General features: G+C 48.2%; 1 protein-coding gene across 6 annotated transcripts in view; it reads left to right on the top strand.

Annotated features, from left to right (window-relative positions):
- The window catches only part of HABP4 (hyaluronan binding protein 4), a 114,228-nt gene that overhangs the window by 65,169 nt on the left and 21,602 nt on the right, over positions 1–27,457 (top strand). For 3 of the 6 annotated variants that reach the window (XM_063913738.1, XM_063913735.1, XM_063913736.1), the window contains exon 5: positions 22,233–22,304. The exons of 1 other annotated variant lie outside the window; for it this stretch is intronic. In XM_063913738.1, coding sequence (XP_063769808.1) covers positions 22,233–22,304 — 72 coding nt within the window. The remainder of the gene's footprint in view (positions 1–22,232; positions 22,305–27,457) is intronic. 2 more of the 6 variants (XM_063913739.1, XM_063913737.1) reach the window with 1 other exon arrangement.

Raw genomic sequence — 27,457 nt, 5'->3', positions numbered from 1 at the left:
CCAGTACATTCCTGTCCAGAACTCCCGGATGCTATAAGTGCCTGGGATGTGAAACGTGTAAATACATGACTATGGGAGGAACTTTCACATCTAATTCCACTGGTCGAACCTATTCCATACGACATGTCCTTACATGTACTACCACCCATGTGGTCTACCTGATATCTTGCCCATGTGGGCTGCAGTATGTGGGCAAGACGTTGAGCACAGCCAGAGAACGCTTTGCCATGCATAGGTCTGCTGTTAAGGTCGCACTTATTCAGAAAAAATCAGAGCAACCAGTGGCAAGACACTATGCAGATAGCGGCCACTCATTGAGCGATCTGAATTTCCAAATCATCGACCATATTCCAAAAAACATCAGAGGTGGAGACAGAGCTGGTTCCTTGCTAAAGTTGGAAGCTCGATGGCAATTTAAGCTTAATACCACCAAACCGATGGGCTTGAATGACAGGTTACAATGGAGTGTTTTGAATGACTTCTGACTATGATCTGTTATACTGTGATGTTTATGGTCCTCTATAATTATGAGTAAATTAGATGGTATACACTGACTGGCACATAGTCCCATACCCATGATAGCAACCACACAACAATTCTGCTATACATGACACGCTGGGCTAACATACTAGTTAACATACAAGCACACATCGCTATAGATACGGACTCATCTATGACATAGGGGGGGTCTGTTAGACACATTCAATACAATATACCCAGTCCCTCCCTGCAAGTTTAGCAGTTTATACTGCTTAGACATTAATACTTCCTTTGGACTTATATGTACATAGATGTTGCACATCCTACTCAGTGATCAAATACATCAGTACGTAGTGGATGGCTTTACTAAGTGATGCACTTGTTCCTTTTTTCATTCACTTTGCACAGCTTAGATCAGTGATCCCTTTTAGGACGGTAACACACGGATTTTTCCGGTTACTATGGCTACAATGTGAAGGGTCCGACGCTTCTGTTTACAGTTGGTAACCAGACCAGGACAACGCCGGGCACTTCCGCCGGACAACGCGATCACATGTCTTTAGCTTCTGCACACACGTCACATCAGCTGGTAGGAAGCTACTGATCTTCCCTGCACTCAGCTGTTCATCCTGCCGACGGGTCCTCCTCACACACAAAGGTTAGTTTTACTGTTTTTTTATTCACTTCTTGTTTGCTCACCTTGACAAAGGGGCGGTTGATGCCCCGAAACGTTGGCATGCAAATTGTTGTTATGCCATATTAAAAGCACTTTTTACGATTTTGCACAAGTCTCCGAGTGCCGCTGAATGGAATATTGTCGCATATATCTCTCTCTATATCTCTCTCTATATCTCTCTCTATATCTCTCTATAGATAGATATAGATAGAGATATATATATATATATATATATATATATATATATATATATATATATATATATATATAAATAATCTATATCATGCCCAAAGAGACATTAGTCTACTGGGGTCTAGAGTCAACGCTATGTCGATTTCTGCTTGACGTGTCCTGTAGAATATGCAATGGACAGGTGATGCCGACTTAAGAGGCATATGGAAGGCTAAGGATTGTGTGGAGAAGGGATCTCGGACCTGGTCTCCACAGCTATAGCTGGTAATTCTGATCTTTTGCCTTATATTCCTGCACAGCCTAGGAAAGCACGACATTATCAAATGCAGCCTTTCGATCACAAAGAAACAAAGTCCGAGGTGCGTCCTTTCTTGCCAGAGGCAGGGGAAGAGGAAAGAAGCTGCACAACACAGCTAGTTCCCAGGAACAGAAGTCCTCCCCGGCCTCTACAAAATCCACCGCATGTCGCTGGGGCTCCACAGGCGGAGCTAGGCCCGGTGGGGGCACGTCTTCGTAATTTCAGCCACAAGTGGGTTCACTCCCTGTTGGATCCCTGGGCAATAGATATTGTGTCTCGGGGATACAAGCTGGACTTCGAGGAGATGCCCCCTCACTGACGGCCCTGCCGCTTCCCCCCACGAGAGGGAAATGGTAACTGCAATTCACAAATTGTATCTTCAACAGGTGGTGGTCAAGGTTCCCCTCCTTCAACAAGGAGGGGGTTATTATTCGACCATGTTGTAGTCCCGTAACCGGACGGTTGAATTTAAAATCCCTGAACATATGCCTGAAAAGGTTCAGGTTCAAGATGGAATCGCTGAGAACGTTCGTCGCAAGCCTGGAAGGGGGGGATTTTATGGTGTCTCTGGACATAAAGGAGGCATACCTTCATGTCCCCATTTATCCACCTCATTAGGCGTACCTCAGATTTGTGGTACAGGATTGTCATTACCAATTTCAGACGTTGCCGTTTGGTCTCTCCACGGCACCGAGAATATTTACCAAGGTAATGGCGGAAATGATGGTACTCCTGCAGAAGCAAGGGGTCGCAATTATCCCATACTTGGACGATCTCATAAAAGCGGTATCAAGGGAGCAGTCGCTGATCAGCGTAGCACTTTCTCTGGAAGTGTAACGGCAACATGGCTGGATTCTAAATATTCCAAAGTCGCAGTTGGTTCCTACGGCTCGTCTGCCTTTCCTAGGCATGATTCTAGACACAGACCAGATAAGGGTTTATCTCCCGATAGAGAGAGCTCAGGAGCTCATGACACTGGTCAGGAACCTATTAAAACCAAAACAGGGGTCAGTGCATCAATGCACTCTAGTCCTGGGAAGGATGGTGACCTCATACGAGGCCATTCCCTTCGGCAGGTTCCATGCGAGGACCTTTTAATGGGACTTACTGGACAAGTGGTCCGGATCACATCTTCAGATGCATCGGTTAATCACCCTATCCCCCAGGGCCAGGGTCTCTCTCCTGTGGTGGCTGCAAAGTACTCGCCTTCTCGAGGGCCGCAGATTCTGCATTCAGGACTGGGTCCTGGTGACCATGGATGCAAGCCTCCGAGGGGGGGAGCAGTCACACAGGGAAGAAATTTCCAAGGTCTGTGGTCAAGTCAGGAGACTTGCCTTCACATCAACATCCTGGAACTAAGGGCCGTATACAACGCCCTATGTCAAGCGGAGACCCTGCTTTGCGACCAACCGGTTCTGATTCAGTCAGAAGCCACCAGAATTCTTCGCTGGGCGGAGAATCACGTAAGCGCACTGTCAGCAGTGTTCATCCCGGGAGTGGACAACTGGGAAGCAGACTTCCTCAGCAGGCACGACCTCCACCCGGGAGAGTGGGGACTTCATCAAGAAGTCTTCACGCAGATTGCAAGTCGGTGGGAACTGCCAAAGGTGGACATGATGGCATTTCGCCTCAACAAAAAGCTACAGAGGTATTGCGCCAGGTCAAGAGACCCTCAGGCGACAGCTGTGGACGCACTGGTGACACCGTGGGTGTTCCAGTCGGTCTATGTATTTTCTCCTGTTCCTGTCATACCGCCGGATCCTAGCAGAGAAAGGCATTCCGGATGAGGTTATTCCTACGCTGATAATGGCTAGGAAGGACGTACCAGCTCAACATTATCACCGTATATGGCGAAAATATGTTGCTTGCTGTGAGGCCAGAAATGCCCCTACCGAGGAATTCCAGCTGGGCCGTTTCCTTCACTTCCTACAGTCAGGAGTGACTTTGGGCCTAAAATTGGGTTCCATTAAGGCCCAGATTTCGGCCCTATCCATTTTCTTTCAAAAAGAGCTGGCTTCTCTACCTGAAGTTCAGACATTTGTAAAGGGAGTGCTGCATATTCGGCCCCTTTTGTGCCTCCAGTGGCACCTTGGGATCTTAACGTGGCGAGTTTCCTGAAATCACACTGGTTTGAACCACTCAAAACGGTGGAATTGAAATATCTCACGTGGAAGGTGGTCATGCTACTAGCCTTGGCTTCGGCTAGGCGTGTGTCAGAATTGGCGGTTTTGTCACATAAAAGCCCCTATCTGGTTTTCCATGCGGATAGAGCAGAATTGGTTTCATCTTTTCATATAAACCAACCTATTGTGGTGCCTGTGGCTACTACTGACTTGGAGGATTCAGAGTTGCGTGATGTGGTCAGGACTTTGAAGGTTTATGTAGCCAGAACGGCTAGGGTCAGGAAAACAGTCTTTGTTATCCTGTATGCTTCCAACAAGCTTGGTGCTCCTGCTTCAAAGCAAACGATTGCTCGCTGGATCTGTAACACGATTCAGCAGGTTCATTATGCGGCTAGATTGCCGCTGCCAAAATCAGTTAAGGCCCATTCCACTAGGAAGGTGGGCTCTTGGGCGGCTGCCCGAGGGGTCTCGCCATTACAGCTTTGCCGAGCGGCTACTTGGTCAGGATCAAACACTTTTGCAAAGTTCTATAAGTTTGATACCCTGGCTGAGGAGGACCGTGTGTTTGCTCAATCGGTGCTGCAGAGTCATCCGCACTCTCCTGCCCGTTTGGGAGCTTTGGTATAATCCCCATGGTCCTTACGGAGTCCCCAGCATCCACTAGGACGTTAGAGAAAATAAGATTTTACTTACCGGTTAATCTATTTCTCGTAGTCCGTAGTGGATGCTGGGTGCCCGTCCCAAGTGCGGACTTCTTCTGCAGTACTTGTATATAGTTATTGCTGCAATAAGGGTTATGTTATAGTTGCATCAGGGTTGAACTGATGCTCTGTTGTTCATACTGTTTACTGGGTAAGTTGATCACAAGTTATACGGTGTGGCTGGTATGTATCTTGCCCTGGATTACCAAAATCCTTTCCTTGTACTGTCAGCTCTTCCGGGCACAGTTTTTCTAACTGAGGTCTGGAGGAGGGACATAGAGAGAGGGAGGAGCCAGAGCACACCAGAATCTAAATTCTTTCTTAAAGTACCCATGTCTCCTGCAGAGCCAGTCTATTCCCCATGGTCCTTACGGAGTCCCCAGCATCCACTACAGACTACGAGAAATAGATTTACCGGTAAGTAAAATCTTATTTTTACACATTACTGATAAGGTACCTGAGCAAGTAGCGGGGGCTTACTTTACTGACCAGAAGAAATCCTCCCTTACATTCCCATGCGTCTAAGGAATAAAACGCATTGTTTGAAAAATCCTGGGACAACCCAGAGAAAAAAATTCCAGATCCCAAAAAGGGTTCTCATTGCTTTTCCTTTCCCTGAGGACATGAAAAAGTGGGAAATCCCACCTGTAGTAGATGCTTCTGTATCTAGGTTGTCAAAGAAGGTGGTTTTACCTGTCCCTGGGTCCACTGCTTTGCAAGAGCCGGCTGACCGCAAGATTGAGACTACGCTCAAATCACTATACACAGCTACTGGCGTAGCTTTAAGACCCACTATTGTGTGTGCGTTGATTTCTAAAGCCATAGTAAAGTGGTCAGGCACAATACTAGAGGAATTGGTTTCTATGGATAGAAGTGACATTGAATTGTTTTTACGTCACATACAGGATTCTGCAGTCTATGAAGGACCTTGGCCATCTTAATGCAAGGGCTTCTTCCATGGCTGTCTCGGCACGCAGGGGACTCTGGCTGCGCCAATGGTCTGTGGATGCGGAATCCAAGAGGAGTGTGGAGAACCTACCCTTCACAGGTCAGGCTCTGTTTGGGGAAGCATTACATGCGTGGATCTTCACGGCAACTGCGGGTAAGTCAACCTTCCTTCCCTCAGCAACACCGCAGACTAGGAAATCTTATCCTACGTCTACTATGCAGTCCTTTTGGTCCAAACCCCCTTCCACTTTCTTTAGAGGAGGTTGGGGAAAATCCAGAAAACCTGCTCCAACAGGTTCCCAGGAACAGAAACCTGGTTCTGCTTCCTCAAAATCCTCAGCATGCGGTGGACCTCCCAGCCTTGAGGTCAGGTAGGTGGGAGCAAGACTCAAATTTCAGTTATGTCTGGGCGTCGTCATGTCTAGATCCCTGGGTACAAGATATTGTTACCCAGGGGTACCAACTGGAGTTTCAAGAACTCCCACCTCACAGATTCTTCAAATCAGGCTTACCAGCTTTGCTGACAAAGTGCTATCCTACAGAAAGCTATTCAAAAATTGCTAAAGGCAAATGTCATTGTTCCAGTTCCACCTCACCTCTCACACAAGGGATTTTACTCAAACCTGTTTGTGGTACCGAAACCGGATGGTTTGGTCAGGCCAATATTGAATCTAGTCATTGAACCCTTATTTGAGGGAATTCAAATTCAAGATGGAGTCTCTGAGAGCGGTGATCTTGGGTCTGGAGGAGGGGGAATTTCTGGTATTCCTGGATATCAAGGATGCGTTCCTTCACATTCCAATCTGGCCGCTTCACCAGGCTTATCTAAGATTTGCGTTGCTGGACTGTCACTATCAGTTCCAGGCACTGCCGTTTGGCCTCTCTACATCACCGAGGGTGTTCAAGGTCATGGCGGAGATGATACTAATTCTCCACAAGCAGGGTGTGAACATAATTCCTTATCTAGACTATCTGCTGATAAAAGCGTCTTCCAGGGAGAAGCTGTTACAGAGCATTGCTCTCAACTACTCCAGGATCATGGATGGATCGTGAATCTTCCAAAGTCACATTTGGAGCCGACAAGGAGACTGTCCTTCCTGGGGATGATCCTCGACACGGAAGTAGAGGGTGTTTCTGCCGGCGGAGAAAGCTTTGGTGTTCCAAAAATAGTCCGGGATGTCCTGAAGCCAGCCCATGTATCAGTTCATCAGTGCATTCGCCTTCTGGGGAAGATGGTTGCCTCCTACGAGGCTCTACAGTACAGAAGATTTCATGCACTGTCTTTCCAACTGGATGTCCTGGACAGATGGTCGGGATCTCATCTTCACATGCACTAGAGGATATGTCTGTCACTGAAAGCCAGAATCTCTCTTCTGGTGTCAGCAAACGTCTCGCTTACTAGAGGGCCGCAGGTTCAGGGTTCATAATTGGTTCCTCCTAACCACGGATGCAAGTCTCAGAGCTGGAGTGCAGTCACCCAAGGGGAGATCTTCCAAGGAAGGTAAAGTCTGGAATCCATCCTTCCGATAAACATTCTGGAACGAAGGGCCGTGTAAAACGGTCTTCTACAATTGCACATCTTCTGAGAGATCAGACCATTCAGGTTCACTCGGACAATGTAACTACAGTGGCCTACATAAACCGACAAGGCAGAACGAAGAGCAGAGCTGCAATGTCAGAGGTAACGAGAATCATCCTCTGGGCGGAAAAGCATGCGGTGGAACGGTCGGCAATCTTCATTCCGGGAGTGGACCACTGGGAAGCGGACTTCCTCAGCAGACAATATCTCCATCCAAGGAGAGTGGGGCCTCCACCCGAAGGTATTCGCAGAGGTGACAAGTCTTTGGGGCGTACCTCAAATAGACGATGGCTTCCCGCCTCAACAAGAAGCTTTGGAGGTACTGTTCCAGGTCGAGACCCACAAGCAGTGGTGGTGGATGCCCTAGTAACTCCGTGGGTGTTCGTCAGTGTATGTGTTCCCTCCAATTCCACTCATCCCAAGGATTCTCAAACTAATATAAAGAACAAGAATTCAGGCGATCCTCATTGCCCCGGACTGGCCAAGAAGGGTTTGGTACACGGATCTCCTGGAGTTACTGCTGGTAGAGCCAAGGCCTCTTCGCGAGGACCTTCTGCAACAGGGGCCGTTCACTTATCAAGACTTACTGTGGCTACGTTGGACGGCATGGAGGTTGAACTCCAGATCTTAGCTTGGAAAGGCATTCCGAACAAGGTTATCCCTACCCTGATAAGGCTAGGAAAGGAGTAACATCTAAACATTACCATAAAATTTTGAAAGTACGTGTCTTGGTGTGAATCCAAGAAGTTTCCTACGGTGGAGTTTCATCTAGGGTGGTTTCTCCTCTTTCTGCAAACAGGTGTGGATGTGAGCCTACGTTTGGGCTACATAAAAGTCCAGATTTCGGCCTTGTCCATTTTCTTCCAGAAACAATTGGCTGTTCTCCCTTAGGTTCAGACTTTCTTGAAAGGGGTTCTGCACATCCGGCCTTCCTTTGTGCCTCCTACGGCACCTTGGGATCTTAATGTGGTGCTGCAGTTCCTGCAGTCGGATTGTTTCGAACGTTTACAGGAGGTTGATGCCAAATTTTTTTACTTGGAAGGCAGTTACACTATTGGCATTGGCATCTACTAGATGTGTGTCTGAATTGGGGGTTTTGTCCTGTAGGAGCCCCTACTTGATTTTCCATGAAGATAGAGCTGAGCTCAGGACACGTCAGCAATTTCTTCCGAAGGTTGTCTGCTTTTCATATCAACCGACATATTGTGGTGCCAGTGGCTACTGACTCCTCATTTACGTCAAAATACTTGGGTGTTGTAAGGGCTTTGAAGATTAATATGAAGAGAACTTCTCGTCACAAAGTCTGACGCTCTTTGTCCTTTATGATCCCAACAAGGTTGGGTGTCCTGCTTTTAAGCAGACTATTTCTCACTGGATCAGGTTTACTATCCAGCATGCTTATTCTACAGCAGGCTTGCTATGTCCAAAATCTGCTAAGGCCCACTCTAATCGTAAAGTGGGTATCTTCCTGGGCGGCTGCCTGGGGTGTCTCTGCTTTACAACTTTTGCAGAGCAGCTCAGGCTCGAACACGTTTGCTAAGTTCTACAAGTGCGATACTTTGGCCTCTGAGGACCTAAAGTTTGGCCAATCGGTTCTGCCGGAGCCTCCACGCTCTCCCTCCTGTACTGGGAGCTTTGGTACAGCCCCATGGTACTAATGTGGACCCCAGCATCCTCTAGGACGTAAGAGAAAATTGGATCTTAATTACCTACTGGTAAATCCTTTTCTCGTAGTCCGTAGAGGATGCTGGGCGTCCGCCCAGCGCTTAGTCTTCCTGCATTTGTTACTTAAGTACTGCATTACTTGGTTAAGTACTGTTCAGCCGTTGCTGACTTGTTTCAAGCAGGTTAGCTTGGTTTTCTGTTAAGTGTGAGCTCGTGTGAATCTCACCACTATTTGTATTTACTTCTCTCGAAGTATGTCAGTCTCCTCGGGCACAGTTCCTGTTTCAAGTGTGGTTAACATGGCTTTCCTCTTGTTTGTGTGTGCTGGTTCGTAATCTCACCACTTTTCTTATCTATCTTTCTCTCCCAAGTATGTCCATCTCCTCAGGCACAGTTTCCTAGACTGAGTCTGGTAGGAGGGGCATAGAGGGAAGAGCCAGCCCACACTATTAAACTCTTAAAGTGCCCATTGCTCCCAAGGGACTAGTCTATACCCCCATGGTACTAATGTGGACCCCAGCATCCTCTACAGACTATGAGAAGAGGATTTACCAGTAGGTAATTAAAATGCTATTTTTGGCAATAAGGGATGTGTTATGGCTCTCTAGAGGACGCTGCTTCACAACAGTTTTTTCTTTATACAAAACAAGCCCAATGTCACTTTCCCAGAATCTCCAGAGTTAGAGGACTTAATCTAACAGGCCTGGAAAAATCCAGATAAAAAATTCCAAGTGTCCTAAAAGTTTTTGCGCGCTTTCCCATTTGCTCCTCAAGGTAGAAAATTTTGGGAGGAACTCCCTGGGGTGGATGTCTCAGTCTCTCGTCTAAGAAGGTGGTGCTGCCTGCCCCGGGCTCCTTTACTATGAAGAATCCTGGGGATAGAAAGATAGACTACCCTAAGATCTATATACACTGCAGCTGGCCTTTCACAAAGACCGGTCATTGCGGGTTGCTGGATGACCCATGCCATTCATTCTTGGGCCACGCAAATTCAGGGTACCTCTCGGGGGGGATAGGCTCTTAGTTACCATGGTAACACTCCTGAAGCACATTCAGAACACTTCCCGTGTCCTCTGATTCCCTTAAGGAGATGGGGAACATAAATACTCGGACGTCGGCCATGGCGGTGTCTGCACACAGGGCCTTGTGGTTTGCGGATGCAGAATCCAAACGTAATGTGGAGTCCCTCCCCTTTTCTGTGTAATGGCTTTTTGCGGATGAGTTGGATGCATGGATTTCCAAGATTACTGCTGGGAACTCCCACGTTTCTCTTCTCGGGGGGGGGGGGGAGTACCTGTAAGTACCAGTTTCAGGGTGAGCCTACCAGTTCTGCTTCCACTCGGGGTGGGAGCTCGACTGTCGCTTCAGCCGCATCTGGGAGACCACCTGCCAGGATACACCTAGGTCAGGAACTCGTTTCTCAAGGCTACAAGCTGGAGTTTGACAGTACTTCCATCCCCCCCCCCCCCCCTCACCCCCCCAGATTTTTCAAATCAAGCGTACCCGCAATGGAAGATATGCAAGTTACGTTACAACAGGTTATCCGAGAGTTGGTCCAGTCCCATGTCATTGTTCCAATACCACTGCCGCAATGCGGCAAGGGGTTTTACACAAACCTGTTTGTGGTGTCGAAGCTGGATGGTTCGGTCACACCCATTCGGAATCTGAAATCCTTGAATCCTTATTTGAGGGTGTTCAAGTTCAAAATGGAATCCCTGTGAGTAGTGATTGCGGGCCTAGAAGAACAGGAATTTATGGTCTCCTTGGATATCAAGGATGCCTATCTCCATATTCCAATTTGGCCTCATCAGGCATACCTGTGGTTTACCCTGCTGGACGATCACTTCCAATTCCAGGCACTGCTTTTCGGCCTGTCAACAGCCCCGAGGGTATTTACGAAGGTGATGGCGGAGATGATGCTTTAACTCTGGGTCCAGGGAATTAATGTGGTCCCTTATCTGGACAATCTTCTGATAAAGGTTAGATCAAGGGAGCTTTTGTTGCTCCATATCGACCACACCATCCGTCTTCTGTCTGACCATGGGTGAATCCTCAATTTACAGAAGTCCCACCTGGAGCAAACTTGGAGGCTCCTGTTCCTGGGGATGTTGCTGGATCCTGTGGCCCAGAAGGTGTTTCTACCAGAGGACAAGGCGAATACACTTCAGGGTATGGTCCGCCCTACTCGAGTGTCCGTACATCTGTGCATAAGGTTGTTGGGAAAGATGGATGCCTCCTACAAGGCAATCCAGTATGAGAGGTTCCATGCCAGAATGTTTCAGTTGGATCTCCTGAGCAAGTGGTCCAGATCACATTGCCAGATGCACCGGATGATTCAGCTGTCACCTCAGGCCAGGATTTCCCTCCTGTGGTGGCTACAGTCCTCCAATATCCTGGAGGGCAGGAGTTTCGGAATTCAGGATTAGACCCTCCTCACGATGGATGCAAGTCTGAGAGGGTGGAGGGCAGTCTCCCAAGGGGCGCAGTTCCAGGGCTGGTGGTCAGCACACAAAAGCCTCCTTCCAATCAACATTTTGGCACTTAGGGAGATCTACAATGCTCTACTTCAAGCCTCGCCTCTGCTCAAGGATCATGCGATCCCGGTACAGTCGGACAACGCCACGGTGGTGGCGTATATCAATCGACAAGGAGGGACAAAAAGCAGAGCATGCATGCAAGGTGTCAGACACTCCTCTGGGCGGGAAAAAATGCCAGAGCCATGTCGGCAATCTTCGTTCCGGGTGTGAACAACTGGGAGGTGGACTTCCTGAGTCGCCTGATCTCCACCCGGGGGAGTGGGGACTCCACCATCTAGTGTTCCAGCAGATCGACTGGTTGGGTTGCCCACAAATAGACATGATGGCTTCTCGTCTCAACAAACTTCCCTGGTATTGCTCACGGACCAGGGACCCTCAGGCGAGAGCAGTGGACGCACTGGTGTTGCCTTGGCCGTACCGGCTGGTCTACCTGTTGCCTCCAATCCCATTGCTCCCAAGAGTGCTAAAGCGAATCTGCAATCATTTCTTATTGCCCCAGATTGGCCTCGGAGGGCGTGGTATGCGGTTCTTCTGGACATGTCCTTCCGAGACCCTTGGCCTCTACCACTCGAGCGATTTAAGGTCCAGATTTCAGTGCTCTCCATTTTCTTTCAGAAGAAATTGGCATTGTTGCCAGAAGTTCAGACCTTCTTGCAAGGGGTACTCCACATACAACCTCCCTTTGTGCCGCCTACGCCACCCTGGGATTTGGATGTAGTGTTGAAATTTCTACAGTCCTCCTGGTTTGAACCTCTGATGACTGTGGAAGACTGATGTTACTGGCCCTGGCTTCTGCTCGATGTGTTTCAGAATTAGGGGCCTTATCGTATTTAAGTCCCTACTTGTTTTTTTTTTTTACGAAGACAGAGCGGAGATCCGGATTAGACGACCGTTCCTGCTGAAGGTGGTCTCCGCGTTTCATCTGAATCAACCTATTGTGGTTCTGACACTTATGGTCCTCTGGAGGCTTTGGATGCTGTGTGTGCCTTGAAGATATGTAAAGCGTACAGCTCGGGTCAGAAAGACTGATTCCTTGTTCATGCTCAATGATGCGCAGAAATAGGGTTTGCCCTGCTTCAAAGCAGTCGATTGCTCATTGGATCAGACTTACTATCCAACAGGCCTATGTGTCGGCAGCCTTACCTGTTCCTAAGTCTCTAAAGGCCCACTCTTCTAGATCAGTGGGCTCTTCCTGGGCGGCTGCCCACGGAGTCTTGGCCTTGCAACTATGCTGAGCTGCTACCTGGTTGGAGAAGAACACTCTCTTTTGTGAAGTTCTACAAATTTGATGCCCTGGCCAAAGATGATACCCAGTTCGGGCAGGCGGTGCTGCAGCAGTCTCCGCACATTCCTGCCCGTTCTGGAAGCTTTGGGACGTCTCCCTCGTACTAGTTTTCCCCCAGTATCCCTTATGGATGCTAGAGAAAATAGGATTTTAATACCTACCGGTAAATCCTTTTCTCGTAGTCCATAAGGGATATTGGTCGCCCACCTCAGCGCTTGGACTTTTCTGCAGGTGCTTGTTCTATAGTTACCTGTTCAGCTGTTACTGCTGTTACCAGCTATTGCTGGTTGTTAGTGGTGTGCTGGTGTGTGAACCTCACCACCCTTTATGTTCTTCTCTCATATGTCCTTTCTCCTTCGGGCACGTTTTTTTACCTAGAACTGCCTGTAAGAGGGGGCATAGAGGGGAGGAGCCAGCACACCCAGTTGAAGAAATGTAAAGTGCACTGGCTCCTTTGGACCCCGTCTATACCCCATCGTACTAGTTTCCCCCAATATCCCTTATGGAATACGAGAAAAGGATTTACCAGTAGGTATTAAAATCCAATTTTCTCTAACGTCCTAGTGGATGCTGGGGACTCCGTAAGGACCATGGGGAATAGACGGGCTCCGCAGGAGACAGGGCACTTTAAGAAAGAATTAGGAATACTGGTGTGCACTGGCTCCTCCCTCTATGTCCCTCCTCCAGACCTCAGTTTGAATCTGTGCCCGGACGAGCTGGGTGCACTTTAGTGAGCTCTCCTGAGCTTGCTGAATAGAAACTATTTTGTAAGGTTTTTATTTTCAGAGATCTGCTGGCAACAGACTCTCTGCTACGTGGGACTGAGGGGAGAGAAGCAGACCTACTCACTGTGGATAGGTCATGCTTCTTAGGCTACTGGACACCATTAGCTCCAGAGGGATCGAACACAGGAACGCACCCTTGGTCGTCCGATCCCAGAGCCGCGCCGCCGTTCCCCTCGCAGAGCCAGAAGCCGGCGTGAGAAACAAGTAGACTTCGAAAGCGGCGGCAGAAGACTCCAGTCTTCATATGAGGTAGCGCACAGCACTGCAGCTGTGCGCCATTGCTCCCACATTACACCCGCACACTCCGGTCACTGTAGGGTGCAGGGCGCAGGCGGGGGCACCCTGGGCAGCAATTAAGTACCTCTTGGCATAAAAGAGCATATATACAGTTGGGCACTGTATATATGCATGAGCCCCCGCCATTAATTTACACAAATCGCGGGACAGAAGCCCGACGCTGAGGGGGCGGGGCTTCTTCCTCAGCACTCACCAGCACCATTTTCTCTCCACAGCTCCGCTGAGAGGAAGCTCCCCAGGCTTTCCCTGCAGAATCATGGTAGAAAGAGGGTAAAAAGATGGGGGGGGGGGCACATAAATTTAGCGCAAAATCAGTGTATACAGCAGCTACTGGGTAAACACTAAGTTACTGTGTAATTCCTGGGTCATATAGCTCTCTCTCTCTCTCTCTCTCTCTCTCTCTCTCTCTCTCTCTCTCTCTCTCTCTCTCTCTCTCTCTCTCTCTCTCTCTCTCTCTCTCTCTCTCTCTCTCTCTCGCCTTGTGGGGGTTCTGTCCTCAAATAGAGCATCCCCTGTGTGTGGTGTGTCGGTACGCTTGTGTCGACATGTTTGGCGAGGAAGGCTATGTGGAAGCAGAGCAGGTGCAGATGAATGTGGTATCGCCGCCGACACCCGATTGGATGGATATGTGGAAGGTTTTAAATGATAATGTTAATTCCTTGCATAAAAGGTTGGATAAAGCTGAAGCCTTGGGACAGTCAGGGTCTCAACCCATGCCTGACCCTACAATGCAGAGGCCGTCAGGGTCTCAGAAGCGTCCACTATCCCAAATAGTTGACACAGATATCGACACAGATTCTGACTCCAGTGTCGATGGCGATGATGCAAAGTTGCAGCCTAAAATGGCTAAAGCCATCCGCTACATGATTATAGCAATGAAGGATGTATTACACATCTCAGAGGAAAACCCAGTCCCTGACGAGGGTTTATATGTTTGGGGAAAAAAGGCATGAGGTGACTTTTCCCCCTTCACATGAATTAAATGAGTTATGTGAAAAAGCTTGGGAATCTCCAGATAGGAAAGTGCAGATTTCTAAACGGTTGCTTATGGCGTATCCTTTCCCGCCAACGGACAGGTTACGCTGGGAATCCTCCCCTAGGGTAGACAAAGCTTTGACACGCTTATCTAAGAAGGTAGCCCTGCCGTCACAGGATACGGCCACCCTAAAGGATCCTGCGGATAGAAAGCAGGAAGGGATCCTGAAGTCCATTTATACACATTCAGGTACTCTGCTAAGGCCGGCAATTGCGTCGGCCTGGATGGGTAGTGCTGTCGCAGCATGGACAGATACTTTATCTGAGGAGCTTGATACCTTGGACAAGGATACTATATTACTGACCTTGGGGCATATAAAAGACGCTGTCCTGTATATGAGAGATGCCCAGAGAGATATTACCCTACTGGGCTCCAGAATAAATGCAATGTCGATTTCGGCCAGAAGGGTCCTGTGGACTCTGCAATGGACAGGTGATGCCGACTCAAAACGGCACATGGAGGTTTTACCTTATAAGGCTGAGGAATTGTTTGGGGACGGTCTCTCGGACCTAGTTTCCACAGCTACGGCTGGGAAGTCAAATTTTTTGCCATATATTCCATCACAACCTAAGAGCACCGTATTACCAAATGCAGTCCTTTCGATCACAGAGGCAAGAAAGTCCGAGGTGCGTCCTTTCTTGCCAGAGGCAGGGGTAGAGGAAAGAAGCTGCACAATACAGCTAGTTCCCAGGAACAGAAGTCCTCCCCGGCTTCCACTAAATCCACCGCATGACGCTGGGGCTCCACAGGTGGAGCCAGGATCGGTGGGGGCGCGTCTCCGACATTTCAGCCACCAATGGGTTCGCTCACAGGTGGATCCCTGGGCTATACAGATTGTATCTCAGGGATACAAGCTGGAATTCGAAGTGAGGCCCCCTCACCGTTACCTCAAATCGGCCCTGCCAGCTTCCCCCTTGGAGAGGGAAATAGTGTTAGCGGCATTTCACAAATTATATCTCCAGCAGGTGGTGGTGAATGTTCCCCTCCTTCAACAGGGTTACTATTCCACAATGTTTGTGGTACCGAAACCGGACGGTTCGGTCAGACCCATTTTGAATTTAAAATCCCTGAACATTTACCTGAAAAGGTTCAAGTTCAAGATGGAATCGCTCAGAGCGGTCATTGCAAGCCTGGAAGAGGGGGATTTTATGGTGTCTCTGGACATCAAGGATGCTTACTTGCATGTCCCCATTTATCCACCTCATCAGGAGTACCTCAGATTCGTGGTACAGGATTATCATTACCAATTCCAGATGTTGCCGTTTGGTCTCTCCACGGCACCGAGAATATTTACCAAGGTAATGGCGGAAATGATGGTGCTCCTGCGAAAGCAAGGAGTCACAATTATCCCATACTTGGACGATCTCCTCATAAAGGCGAGGTCCAGAGAGCAGTTACTGATCAGCGTAGCACGCTCTCGGGAAGTGTTATAACAGTACAGCTGGATTCTGAATATTCCAAAGTCGCAGCTGATTCCTACGACGCGTCTTCCCTTCCTGGGCATGATTCTGGACACAGAACAGAAGAAGGTTTTTCTCCCGACGGAGAAGGCTCAGGAACTCATGACACTGGTCAGAGACCTCTTAAAGCCAAAACGGGTGTCGGTGCATCACTGCACGCGAGTCCTGGGGAAGATGGTGGCATCATACGAGGCCATTCCCTTCGGCAGGTTCCATGCGAGGACCTTTCAATGGGATCTGTTGGACAAGTGGTCCGGATCACATCTACAGATGCATCGGCTGATCACCCTATCCCCCAGGGCCAGGGTGTCTCTTCTGTGGTGGCTGCAGAGTGCTCAACTTCTCGAGGGTCGCAGATTCTGCATTCAGGACTGGGTCCTGGTGACCACGGATGCAAGCCTCCGAGGGAGGGGGGCAGTCACACTGGGAAGAAATTCCCAGGGTCTGTGGTCAAGTCAGGAGACTTGCCTTCACATCAATATCCTGGAACTTAGGGCCATATGCAAAGCTCTAAGTCAAGCGGAGACCCTGCTTCACGACCAATCGGTGCTGATTCATTCAGACAAAATCACCGCAGTGGCTCATGTAAACCGCCAAGGCGGCACAAGGAGCAGGGTGGCGATGGCGGAAGCCACCAGAATTCTTCGCTGGGCAGAGAATCACGTGAGAGCACTGTCGGCAGTGTTCATTCCGGGAGTGGACAACTGGGAAGCAGACTTCCTCAGCAGGCACGACCTCCACCCGGGCGAGTGGGGACTTCATCAAGAAGTCTTCATGTAGATTGCAAGTCGGTGGGAACTGCCACAGGTGGACATGATGGCATCCCGCCTCAACAAAAAGCTGCAGAGATATTGCGCCAGGTCAAGAGACCCTCAGGCGATAGCTGTGGACGCACTGGTGACACCGTGGGTGTTCCCGTCGGTCTATGTATTTCCTCCTCTTCCTCTCATACCCAAGGTGCTGAGAATCATAAGGAAAAGAGGAGTGAGAGCAATCCGCTTTGTTCCGGATTGGCCAAGAAGGACTTGGTATCCAGAGCTGCAAGAAATGCTCAGAAGACCCATGGCCTCTGCCTCTAAGGCAGGATCTGTTGCAGCAGGGGCCCTGTCTGTTCCAAGACTTACCGCGGCTGCATTTGACGGCATGGCGGTTGAACGCCGGATCCTAGCAGAAAAAAGGATTCCGGATGAGGTTATTCCTACGCTAATAAAGGCTAGGAAAGACGTGACGGCTAAACATTATCACCGTATATGGCGAAAATATGTTGCTTGGTGTGAGGCCAGGAAGGCCCCTACAGAGGAATTCCAGCTGGGCCGTTTCCTTCACTTCCTACAGTCGGGAGTGACTATGGGCCTAAAATTGGGGTCCATTGAGGTCCAGATTTCGGCCCTATCAATTTTCTTTCAAAAAGAACTGGCTTCTCTGCCTGAAGTTCAGACTTTTGTAAAGGGAGTGCTGCATATTCAGCCCCCGTTTGTGCCTCCAGTGGCACCTTGGGATCTTAACGTGGTGTTGAGTTTCCTGAAATCACACTGGTTTGAGCCACTTAAAACCGTGGAGTTAAAATATCTCACGTGGAAGGTGGTCATGCTATTAGCCTTGGCTTCGGCGAGGCGTGTGTCAGAATTGGCGGCTTTGTCACATAAAAGCCACTATCTGGTTTTCCATATGGATAGGGCAGAATTGCAGACTCGTCCGCAATTTCTGCCAAAAGTGGTGTCATCTTTTCATATGAACCAACCTATTGTGGCGCCTGTGGCTACTTGTGACTTGGAGGATTCCGAGTTACTGGACGTAGTCAGGGCTTTGAAGGTTTATGTAGCCAGAACGGCTAGAGTCAGGAAAACGGAGTCGCTGTTTATCCTGTATGCATCCAACAAGCTGGGTGCTCCTGCTTCAAAGCAAACTATTGCTCGCTGGATCTGTAACACGATTCAGCAAGCTCATTCTGCGGCTGGCTTGCCGCCTCCAAAATCAGTAATAGCCCATTCCACAAGGAAGGTGGGCTCTTCTTGGGCGGCTGCCCGAGAGGTCTCTGCATTGCAGCTTTGCCGAGCGGCTACTTGGTCGGGTTCAAACACCTTTGCAAAGTTCTACAAGTTTGATACCCTGGCTGAGGAGGACCTTGAGTTTCCTCATTCGGTGCTGCAGAGTCATCCGCACTCTCCCGCCCGTTTGGGTGCTTTGGTATAATCCCCATGGTCCTTACGGAGTCCCCAGCATCCACTAGGACGTTAGAGAAAATAAGTTTTTACTTACCGGTAAATCTATTTCTCGTAGTCCGTAGAGGATGCTGGGCGCCCGTCCCAAGTGCGGACTTCTTCTGCAATACTTGTATATAGTTATTGCTTAAATAAGGGTTATTTTATGGTTGCATCAGGTTTATCTGATGCTCTGTTGTTCATACTGTTAACTGGGTAAGGTTATCACGAGTTATACGGTGTGATTGGTGTGGCTGGTAGGAGTCTTACCCTGGATTCCAAAATCCTTTCCTTGTACTGTCAGCTCTTCCGGGCACAGTTTCCTTAACTGAGGTCTGGAGGAGGGACATAGAGGGAGCCAGTGCACACCAGTATTCCTAATTTCTTAAAGTGCCCTGTCTCCTGCGGAGCCCGTCTATTCCCCATGGTCCTTACGGAGTCCCCAGCATCCACTACGGACTACGAGAAATAGATTTACTGGTAAGTAAAATCTTATTTTCTCTAACGTCCTAGTGGATGCTGGGGACTCCGTAAGGACCATGGGGATTATACCAAAGCACCAAAACGGGCGGGAGAGTGCGGATGACTCTGCAGCACCGAATGGGCAAACACAAGGTCCTCCTCAGCCAGGGTATCAAACTTGTAGAACTCGGCAAATATGTTTGAACCCGACCAAGTAGCTGCTCGGCAAAGCTGTAATGCCGAAACCCCTCGGGCAGCCGCCCAAGAAGAGCCCACTTTCCTTGTGGAATGGGCTTTCACTGATTTTGGATGCGGCAATCCAGCCGCAGAATGAGCCTGCTGAATCGTGTTACAGATCCAGCGAGCAATGGTTTGCTTTGAAGCAGGAGCACCCAGCTTGTTGGATGCATACAGGATAAACCGCGAGTCAGTTTTCCTGACTCCAGCCGTCCTGGCTACATAGATCTTCAAAGCCCTGACTACATCAAGCAACTTGGAATCCTCCAAGTCACGAGTAGCCGCAGGCACCACAATAGGTTGGTTCAAATGAAAAGATGACACCACCTTCGGCAGAAATTGCGGACGAGTCCGTAATTCTGCCCTGTCCATATGGAAAACCAGATAGGGGCTTTTACATGACAAAGCCGCCAATTCTGACACACGCCTAGCCGAAGCCAAGGCCAATAGCATGACCACCTTCCACGTGAGATACTTTAGCTCCACGGTCTTAAGTGGCTCAAACCAGTGGGATTTCAGGAAACCCAACACCACGTTGAGATCCCAAGGTGCCACTGGTGGCACAAAAGGGGGCTGAATATGCAGCACTCCCTTTACAAACGTCTGAACTTCAGGAAGAGAAGCCAGTTCCTTTTGAAAGAAAATGGACAGGGCCGAAATCTGGACCTTTATGGACCCCAACTTCAAGCCCATAGTCACTCCAGACTGTAGGAAGTGCAGGAACCGGCCCAGCTGCAATTCCTCTGTAGGGGCCTTCCTGGCCTCACACCAGGCAACATATTTTCGCCATATACGGTGATAGTGTTTTGCTGTCACGTCCTTCCTAGCCTTTATCAGCGTAGGAATAACTTCATCCGGAATGCCTTTTTCCGCTAGGATCCTGCGTTCAACCGCCATGCCATCAAACGCAGCCGTGGTAAGTCTTGGAACAGACGGCCCCTGTTGCAACAGGTCCTGTCTGAGAGGCAGAGGCCATGGGTCCTCTGTGAGCATTTCTTGCAGTTCCGGGTACCAAGTCCTTCTTGCATACAGTTTCCAATCGTCGTCCTGAAATGTTGTGCCTGTTGCAACTGGACAGGCATTTACATGTTAGTAGCAGATCCTTTAAGTCTTGGAAGTTGTGAGGATGGGGCCTAAAAGGCTTGCATCTATTTTTCCAGCACATCCCACAGATGTACATTTAGATTGAAATATGGGGATTTTGGAGGCTAAACACCTTTGACTTTGTTCCTCAAACCATTCTTGAACCACTGTGGCAGGAGAGCATTATCCTATGGGATGAAGCCAATTCCTTAACTGAATACAGTTGCCAGGAAGGAGTGCATTTGGTCTGCAACAGTGTTTAGGTGGGTGGTGCCAGGACCCAAGGTTTTCCAGCAGAACATTGCCCAAAGCATCACACTGCCTACACTGGATTGCCTTCTTCCAATAATGCATCCTGGAGCCATGTTTCCTCTTGTAAACTACGCACATACACCCAGCTGTTCACATGACTTAAAAAAACACGATTCATCAGTCCAGGCTACCTGACGTTGCTCCATGGTCCATTTCTGTAATGTGGCCATTGTAGGTGCTTTTGGCAGTGTACGGGGGTCAGCATGGGCAATGTGACCAGTCTGCAGCTACACAGTCCTATAGTCCTTTTTTTTTTTTTTTTTTTTTAAATACTGCTGCCAACACCCTAACTTTAAGAGCAAACGAAATACTGCCCAATAAAAAAAAATATAATAATAATTATATATGTTACTCTTTACTTGTCAGTACTTTTTTTTAAATGTTATGTGGATGGGGTATATACAGGTATGGGGTTGTGGGTTTTTTCTTTTCATGGGACATTGATCGCCTTAAAATTTTTTTTTTTTTGTGTGGGGGTTTATCTTTAGCTGAAGATAAGCTCCTTGAGTCCTGTTCGAGAAAGTGCCCTATATAAATAAAATTATTTTAAGATCTAAACACATTGTCCTTTTACATAGATATTTTAGAGAATTTCAGATTTTCACTTAGTAAACCTATGCTTGGCTGTTCCAGAGACTGCTGAAGGGAACAACCAAAGAAGCATGGCAAACAGTGGCTTATGAATGGACTTTGCATGACTCAACCCAAAGAAACCACTGCTCAGCTTCTTGACCAAATGTAACTGTTAGTTTCCTGGGTGGGGACATTTATGCAGGATACAGTAGTCTCAAAGGAGGTTTTGTATATTTACAAGACGCAGAAGAGACCCAGATCACTTAGTTGTGGGTTTAGATCAGGGGTGGGGAACCTCCGGCCCGCGGGCCGTATAAGGCCCGCGAAGCCATTTGGTCCGGCCCACCCGCTCCTCTCAGTGAGACACGCTGCCGCTCAGTCCGGCGGCGGCGTGTCTCAGCTGTCACCACACGGAGGAGAGCGCGGCTATTGTCGGGCGGCGGCGTGTAGGACTTGAAACCAGCCGCCGGTTAGTGAGCCAATCGGAGCTTGCGGACCGGCAGCCAATCAGGAGCCGTGGCTGCTGGTCCGCGAGCTCTGATTGGCTCTCGAACTGGCGGCTGGTTTCAAGTCCTACACGCCGCCGCCCAACATAGCCGCGCTCTCCTCTGTGTCCCTGCCGAAAGGACCGGTAAGGAGCACGGGGGGGGAGGGGCGGCGGCATCTGTATACCTGGCACTGTGGGGGGCATTTGTATACCTGGCACTGTGGGGGCAATTGTGGATCTGGCACTGCACTATTGGGGGCATATGTGTATCACGTCCCATTTTAACTGGCCACACCCATTTTTTTGGGCGCGGGGGCAGACTTGTATGGCCCCCGAAGGATTTTATAAATATCCAAATGGCCCTCGGTAGAAAAAAGGTTCCCCACCCCTGGTTTAGATGTTGTACTGCCAGATGTATTTTGGTTTATTCCAGGAAGAAAAGAAATATGGCAACTGTCGTTAATTTTCTAATGTGCTTAGTACTGTCAAGGTGGTAGAGGAAGTGGCCTTATTGGAATAGATGCAGATCACTACATTATTGTAGCTCAACATCCAATTCTTTGTGCTTGTCAACGACTTGTGGTGTTAGTGAAGATTGGTTTGAAATGCTTAGGAAGCTGGTTTTGTAATCAAAATATTTCTATAATGTAATTTTTTTTTCCTTTCTCTTCCCTATGCATCGCTTTTTCTACTGCAGTTAATCATAGTGTTAACAATTGTAGGCAGTGGTAATGGCTGAACTAGGTATAGCGTGTGTACCTTTCCTTCCTTCTGTCAAATGTTCAGTTTGTATAAAACCAGTGTTCTGTCTACAGTAGAATAAAAGCTGAAGACAAGAGGGGTGGAAGTGGATCTCATAACTGGGGATCAATTAAAGATGCTTTCAGGTATGGTAAATGAAATTTAACACATTCAGAAGCTTGTACATTTAATCTAATAGGGAGTGGTATCTGAAGCCTGTTCCCAGTGAGTGGTGGTTTAATTTAATCCTTCCCCTCCCCATATTGTAGATTACCTATATTAGACTTGCCGACCTGGGACTTGTAGTGTGCATCTTAGACTTTCTGATTAGAATATCCATGTTGCATCTGTGTGGTGCAGTTAGATAATGATGGGATGTACTATATTTTACCCATAATTAAGGGGAGCTTACAAAAACAATCCAAAGCTTTCAAGCAGCCTAGGGCTTTGAGATGTGCAGATCCTGTTGAAGTGGCTATTCAAGGTGGATAAGTCCAAGGAAGGAGTAGTGGGGAATTGTCATTGTTTGCCTAAAGTGCAAGAGATAAAAGGAAGTTTGAAAAATTCACATTGGACAAATTTTAATAATTAAACCTAATCTAGTAAACTCTTTGTGACCTACAATACAGTTCTGAATTCAATGCTGCTTATACTATCAAGATTTGATAAAGAACTTGAAAAATCCACTGCTCCTTCTCTTGCTGCTTAATAATCTTTCTGCTATTTTACCACCCTTGTTAATCCACTCAAAAAAACAAGAAAATTTTAAGCAAATGGATTCCAAATATGGTCTTCATTGTACCTAGCACAAGAACATAAATGGTGCTAGACCAGTGTTTCCCAAACCCAGTCTTCATGGCTCACTCAGTCCAGGTACTGTGGGTATCCAGACATCTGCACAGGTGGCTTATTAGCTCAGTTTGATTTACCCACCTGTGCTGAAGCAGGGATATGCCTAATGTCTGGCGTGTGAGTGGGCCATAAAGACCAGGTTTGGGAAACAAAGTAGTGTACAGTTTTCGTACCTCATGCTGGCTATAAGCACACTAGAAGGTTGTCTTCCTCTATCTCATATACTGCTTGGACCTGTCAATTCAATTCTGAGGTTTCTTGTAACTTTCCAGTAGTTCCCAAAGCGAACAAGGATTCTAATACTCCTCTCCTTAAAATGAGTTGGCGCACTATAAGGATTGAGAGGATTTATGGGACAGAAGGGAGCGGTAAAACTGTTCTAATTGAGCTTTGCCAACATTTGTATGCATCTATACAGTGGGTAAAATAAGTATTGAACACAATCACTTTTCTCAGTAAATAGATTTGTAATGGGGCTATTTTAATGAAACTTTCACCAAATTTCTGCAACAACCCATGCAAAACGCACACATGCAAAGAAATTATACCATAGATGTCCATAAATTGTGTTTAATACTTATTTTACCCACTGTGTGTTTCCCTGTACCTCCCAAAAAAAGAAACCTCAGAACTTTGAAGTATAAATTGTAGCCTAACCTCTAAACTTTTCAGATTGTTTCAGAGACTTGATCTTGCCCTGAAATACATTAGTTAGGATATCCCAGATTCTTCTTCCCACTAAATTTATTCATAAGTTTTATGCTGTTCCAAAGTCTTATAGAGGACTAGGAGTCCTATATTCTTTCAAAGGCTCCTTGCTTTCCCTAACTTCTAAAAATATCAGATTGGCTGTCTCCATCAAATGAAGAACTGGCACAGAAATGACCCCGATTCCATGGGTTCTAGAGCAACAGACCTTTAGCTTGCTCTCCTGCTGATTTTATTTTGCTTATGTAGAGAGACTTGTCGAACTTCACCTGCTGTCATCACCACAAATAAATAAATAAGTATGTATGTGTGTGTATATAATTTTCTCTTACGTCCTAGAGGATGCTGGGGACTCCGTAAGGACCATGGGGTATAGACGGGCTCCGCAGGAAACATGGGCACTATAAAGAACTTTAGAATGGGTGTGCACTGGCTCCTCCCTCTATGCCCCTCCTCCAGACCTCGGTTAGATCCTGTGCCCAGAGGAGACTGGGTGCATTACAGGGAGCTCTCCTGAGTTTCTCTGAAAAAAATTGTTAGGTTTTTTTATTTTCAGGGAGCACTGCTGGCAACAGGCTCCCTGCATTGTGGGACTGAGGAGAGAGAAGCAGACCTACTTATGTGATGGGCTCTGCTTCTTAGGCTACTGGACACCATTAGCTCCAGAGGGAATCGGAACGCAGGTCTCCCCTCGCTGTTCGTCCCAGAGCCGCGCCGCCGTCCTCCTCGCAGAGCCGGAAGATAGAAGTCGGGTGAGTATAAGAAGAAAAGAAGACTTCAAGGCGGCAGAAGACCGCTGCGCGCCATTGCTCCCACACAACACACTAGCAGGCACTGATGGGTGCAGGGCGCAGGGGGGGCGCCCTGTGCAGCAATATAATCCTCTAAGGCTGGCATATGAGTATTATAGGCTGCGGAGGCAGTAGTTATATAAATCCCCCACCAGTATTATAAAATTGAGCGGGACCGAAGCTCGCCGCTGGAGGGGGCGGAGCTTGGTCCCGCAGCACTAACCAGCGCCATTTTCTCCACAGAGCACTGCAGAGAAGCTTGCTCCCCGGACTCTCCCCTGCTGAACACGGTGACACGGGGCAAAAAAGAGGGGGGGGGGGCACTTGTAAGGCGCAGTGAGTGTTTTATACATAATTATATGGAAAAGCGCTATATATTCTGGGAATTTGTTTTCCAGTGTCAGTTGGCGCTGGGTGTGTGCTGGCATACTCTCTCTCTGTCTCTCCTAAGGCCCTTAGGAGAGACTATCTCCAGATAAATATCCCTGTGTCAGTACGAGTGTGTCGGCATGTCTGAAGCGGATGGCTCATCTAAGGAGGAGGTGGAGCAGATGATTGGGGTGTCTCCGTCGGCAGCGCAGACACCTGATTGGTTGGACATGTGGAATGTTTTAAATGCAAATGTGACCTTATTGCATAAGAGGTTGGACAAAGAGTCCAAGGAAAAAACAGGGAGTCAATCCATGGATTTGACTGGGTCACAGGGCCCTGCAGGGTCTCAAAAACGTTCTCTATCCCAAATAGCAGATACTGATACCGACACAGATTCTGACTCCATTGTCAACTACGATGATGCAAGGTTACACCCAAGGGTGGCCAAAAGTATTCATTATATGATTATTGCAATAAAAGATGTTTTGCATATCACAGATGACCCCTCTGTTCCTGACACGAGGGTGCGCATGTATAAGGAAAAGAAACCTGAGGTAACCTTTCCCCAATCTCATGAGCTGAACGAGTTATTTGAGAAAGCTTGGGAAACTCAAGACAAAAAACTGCAGATTCCCAAGAGGATTCTTATGGCGTATCCTTTCCCTGCACAGGACAGGGTACGGTGGGAATCCTCGCCCAGGGTGGACAAGGCTTTAACGCGCTTGTCCAAGAAGGTGGCGCTACCGTCTCCGGACACGGCAGCCCTTAAGAATCCTGCTGATCGCAGACCGGAAACTACCTTCAAATCTATTTATACACATACGGGGGCTTTACTCAGACCGGCAATAGCATCGGCATGGGTATGTAGCGCGGTTGCAGCTTGGACAGATACCTTGTCAGCTGACATTGATACCCTAGATAGGGATACCATTTTATTGACCTTAGGTCACATTAAAGACGCAGTCTTATATATGAGAAACGCTCAGAGAGACGTTGGGCTGCTAGGTTCAAGAGCCAACGCCATGGCGATTTCTTCTGAGCGAGCCCTGTGGACCTGCCAATGGACGGGTGATGCCGACTCAAAGAAGCATATGGAGGTTTTACCTTAAAAGGGTGAGGTTTTATTTGGGGAAGGTCTCGCGGACCTGGTTACCACAGCTACCGCGGGTAAATCTACCTTTTTGCCTTTTGTTCCCCCACAGCAAAAGAAAACTCCACAATATCAGATGCAGTCCTTTCGGTCGCATAAGTCCTGAAGAGGTCTGAAAAATGGTCAGAAAGTGTGTCATCAGAAATTGACACGATTGATAAAGATGAGATACTCCTTAAGTTACGGAATATCAAGGACGCTGCCGCCTACATGCTGGAAGCAATGAAGGATATTGGACTCTTGAGTTCACAAGCCGCTGCCATGGCAGTATCAGCTAGGCGGGCGTTGTGGATTCGCCAGTGGAACGCGGATGCAGATTCCAAAAGAAACATGGAGGCTCTCCCATATAAAGGTGAGGCTTTATTTGGCAATGGCCTGGATGCGTTAGTCTCGGCGGCTACCGCAGGTAAGTCGACATTTTTGCCCTCTGCGCCTGCATCGGCAAAAAAGACCTATCGCCCGCAAATGCAGTCCTTTCGGCCTAAAAAATACAAAAAGACTAGAGGTTCCCCCTTTGCAGGTAGGGGAAGGGGAAAGAAGCCCACAGCGGCTCCAGGTTCCCAAGAGCAGAAGTCTACCCCTACTTCTGCCAAATCCTCAGCATGACGCTGGAGCTCCCTTGCGGGAGGCCGCTCGGGTGGGGGCACGTCTCAGACTCTTCAGCCAGGGTTGGATTCTGTCTGGCCTGGATCCCTGGGTGTTGCAAATAGTATCCCAGGGATATAAATTGGAGTTTCAAGATGTTCCTCCATGCCGATTTTTCAAATCGACCTTGCCAGTTTCTCCGCCAGAAAGAGAAGCAGTAACAGCGGCAATCCAAAAATTGTCAAGACCAGGTCATAGTCCTGGTACCATTGTCACAACAAGGGCGGGGTTTTTATGTTCCAAAGCCAGACGGCTCGGTCAGACCGATCCTAAATCTAAAAGATCCGAATTGCTACCTGAAAAGGTTCAAGTTCAAGATGGAATCACTTCGAGCGGTGATTGTCAGTCTGGAGGAGGGGGACTAATGGTGTCGGTGAACATAAAGGATGCTTACCTGCATGTTCCCATTTCTCCTCTTCACCAGGCTTATCTGAGATTCGTGGTTCAGGATTGCCATTACCAATTCCATACGTTACCTTTCGGTCTCTCCACGGCGCCGAGGGTATTCACCAAGGTGATGGCTGAGATGATGGTCCTCCGTCAGAAAGGAGTCAATATAATTCCTTATCTGGACGATCTCCTTATAAAGGCTAGATCCAGGGAGCAGTTGTTAGTATTCCAGTGGGACCTGTTGGACAAGTGGTTGGGGTCACACCTTCACATGCACAGAAAGATAATCCTGTCGCCAAAAACCAGGATTTTGCTCCTGTGGTGGTTGCACAGCTCTCGCCTGCTAGAGGGATGCAGGTTCGGGATTCAGGACTGGGTCCTAGTAACCACA

This window comes from Pseudophryne corroboree, chromosome 1 (genome assembly GCF_028390025.1).
Source record: "Pseudophryne corroboree isolate aPseCor3 chromosome 1, aPseCor3.hap2, whole genome shotgun sequence".
Taxonomy (NCBI): Eukaryota; Metazoa; Chordata; class Amphibia; order Anura; family Myobatrachidae; genus Pseudophryne; species Pseudophryne corroboree.
This window is presented reverse-complemented; position numbering and strand designations above follow the sequence as displayed.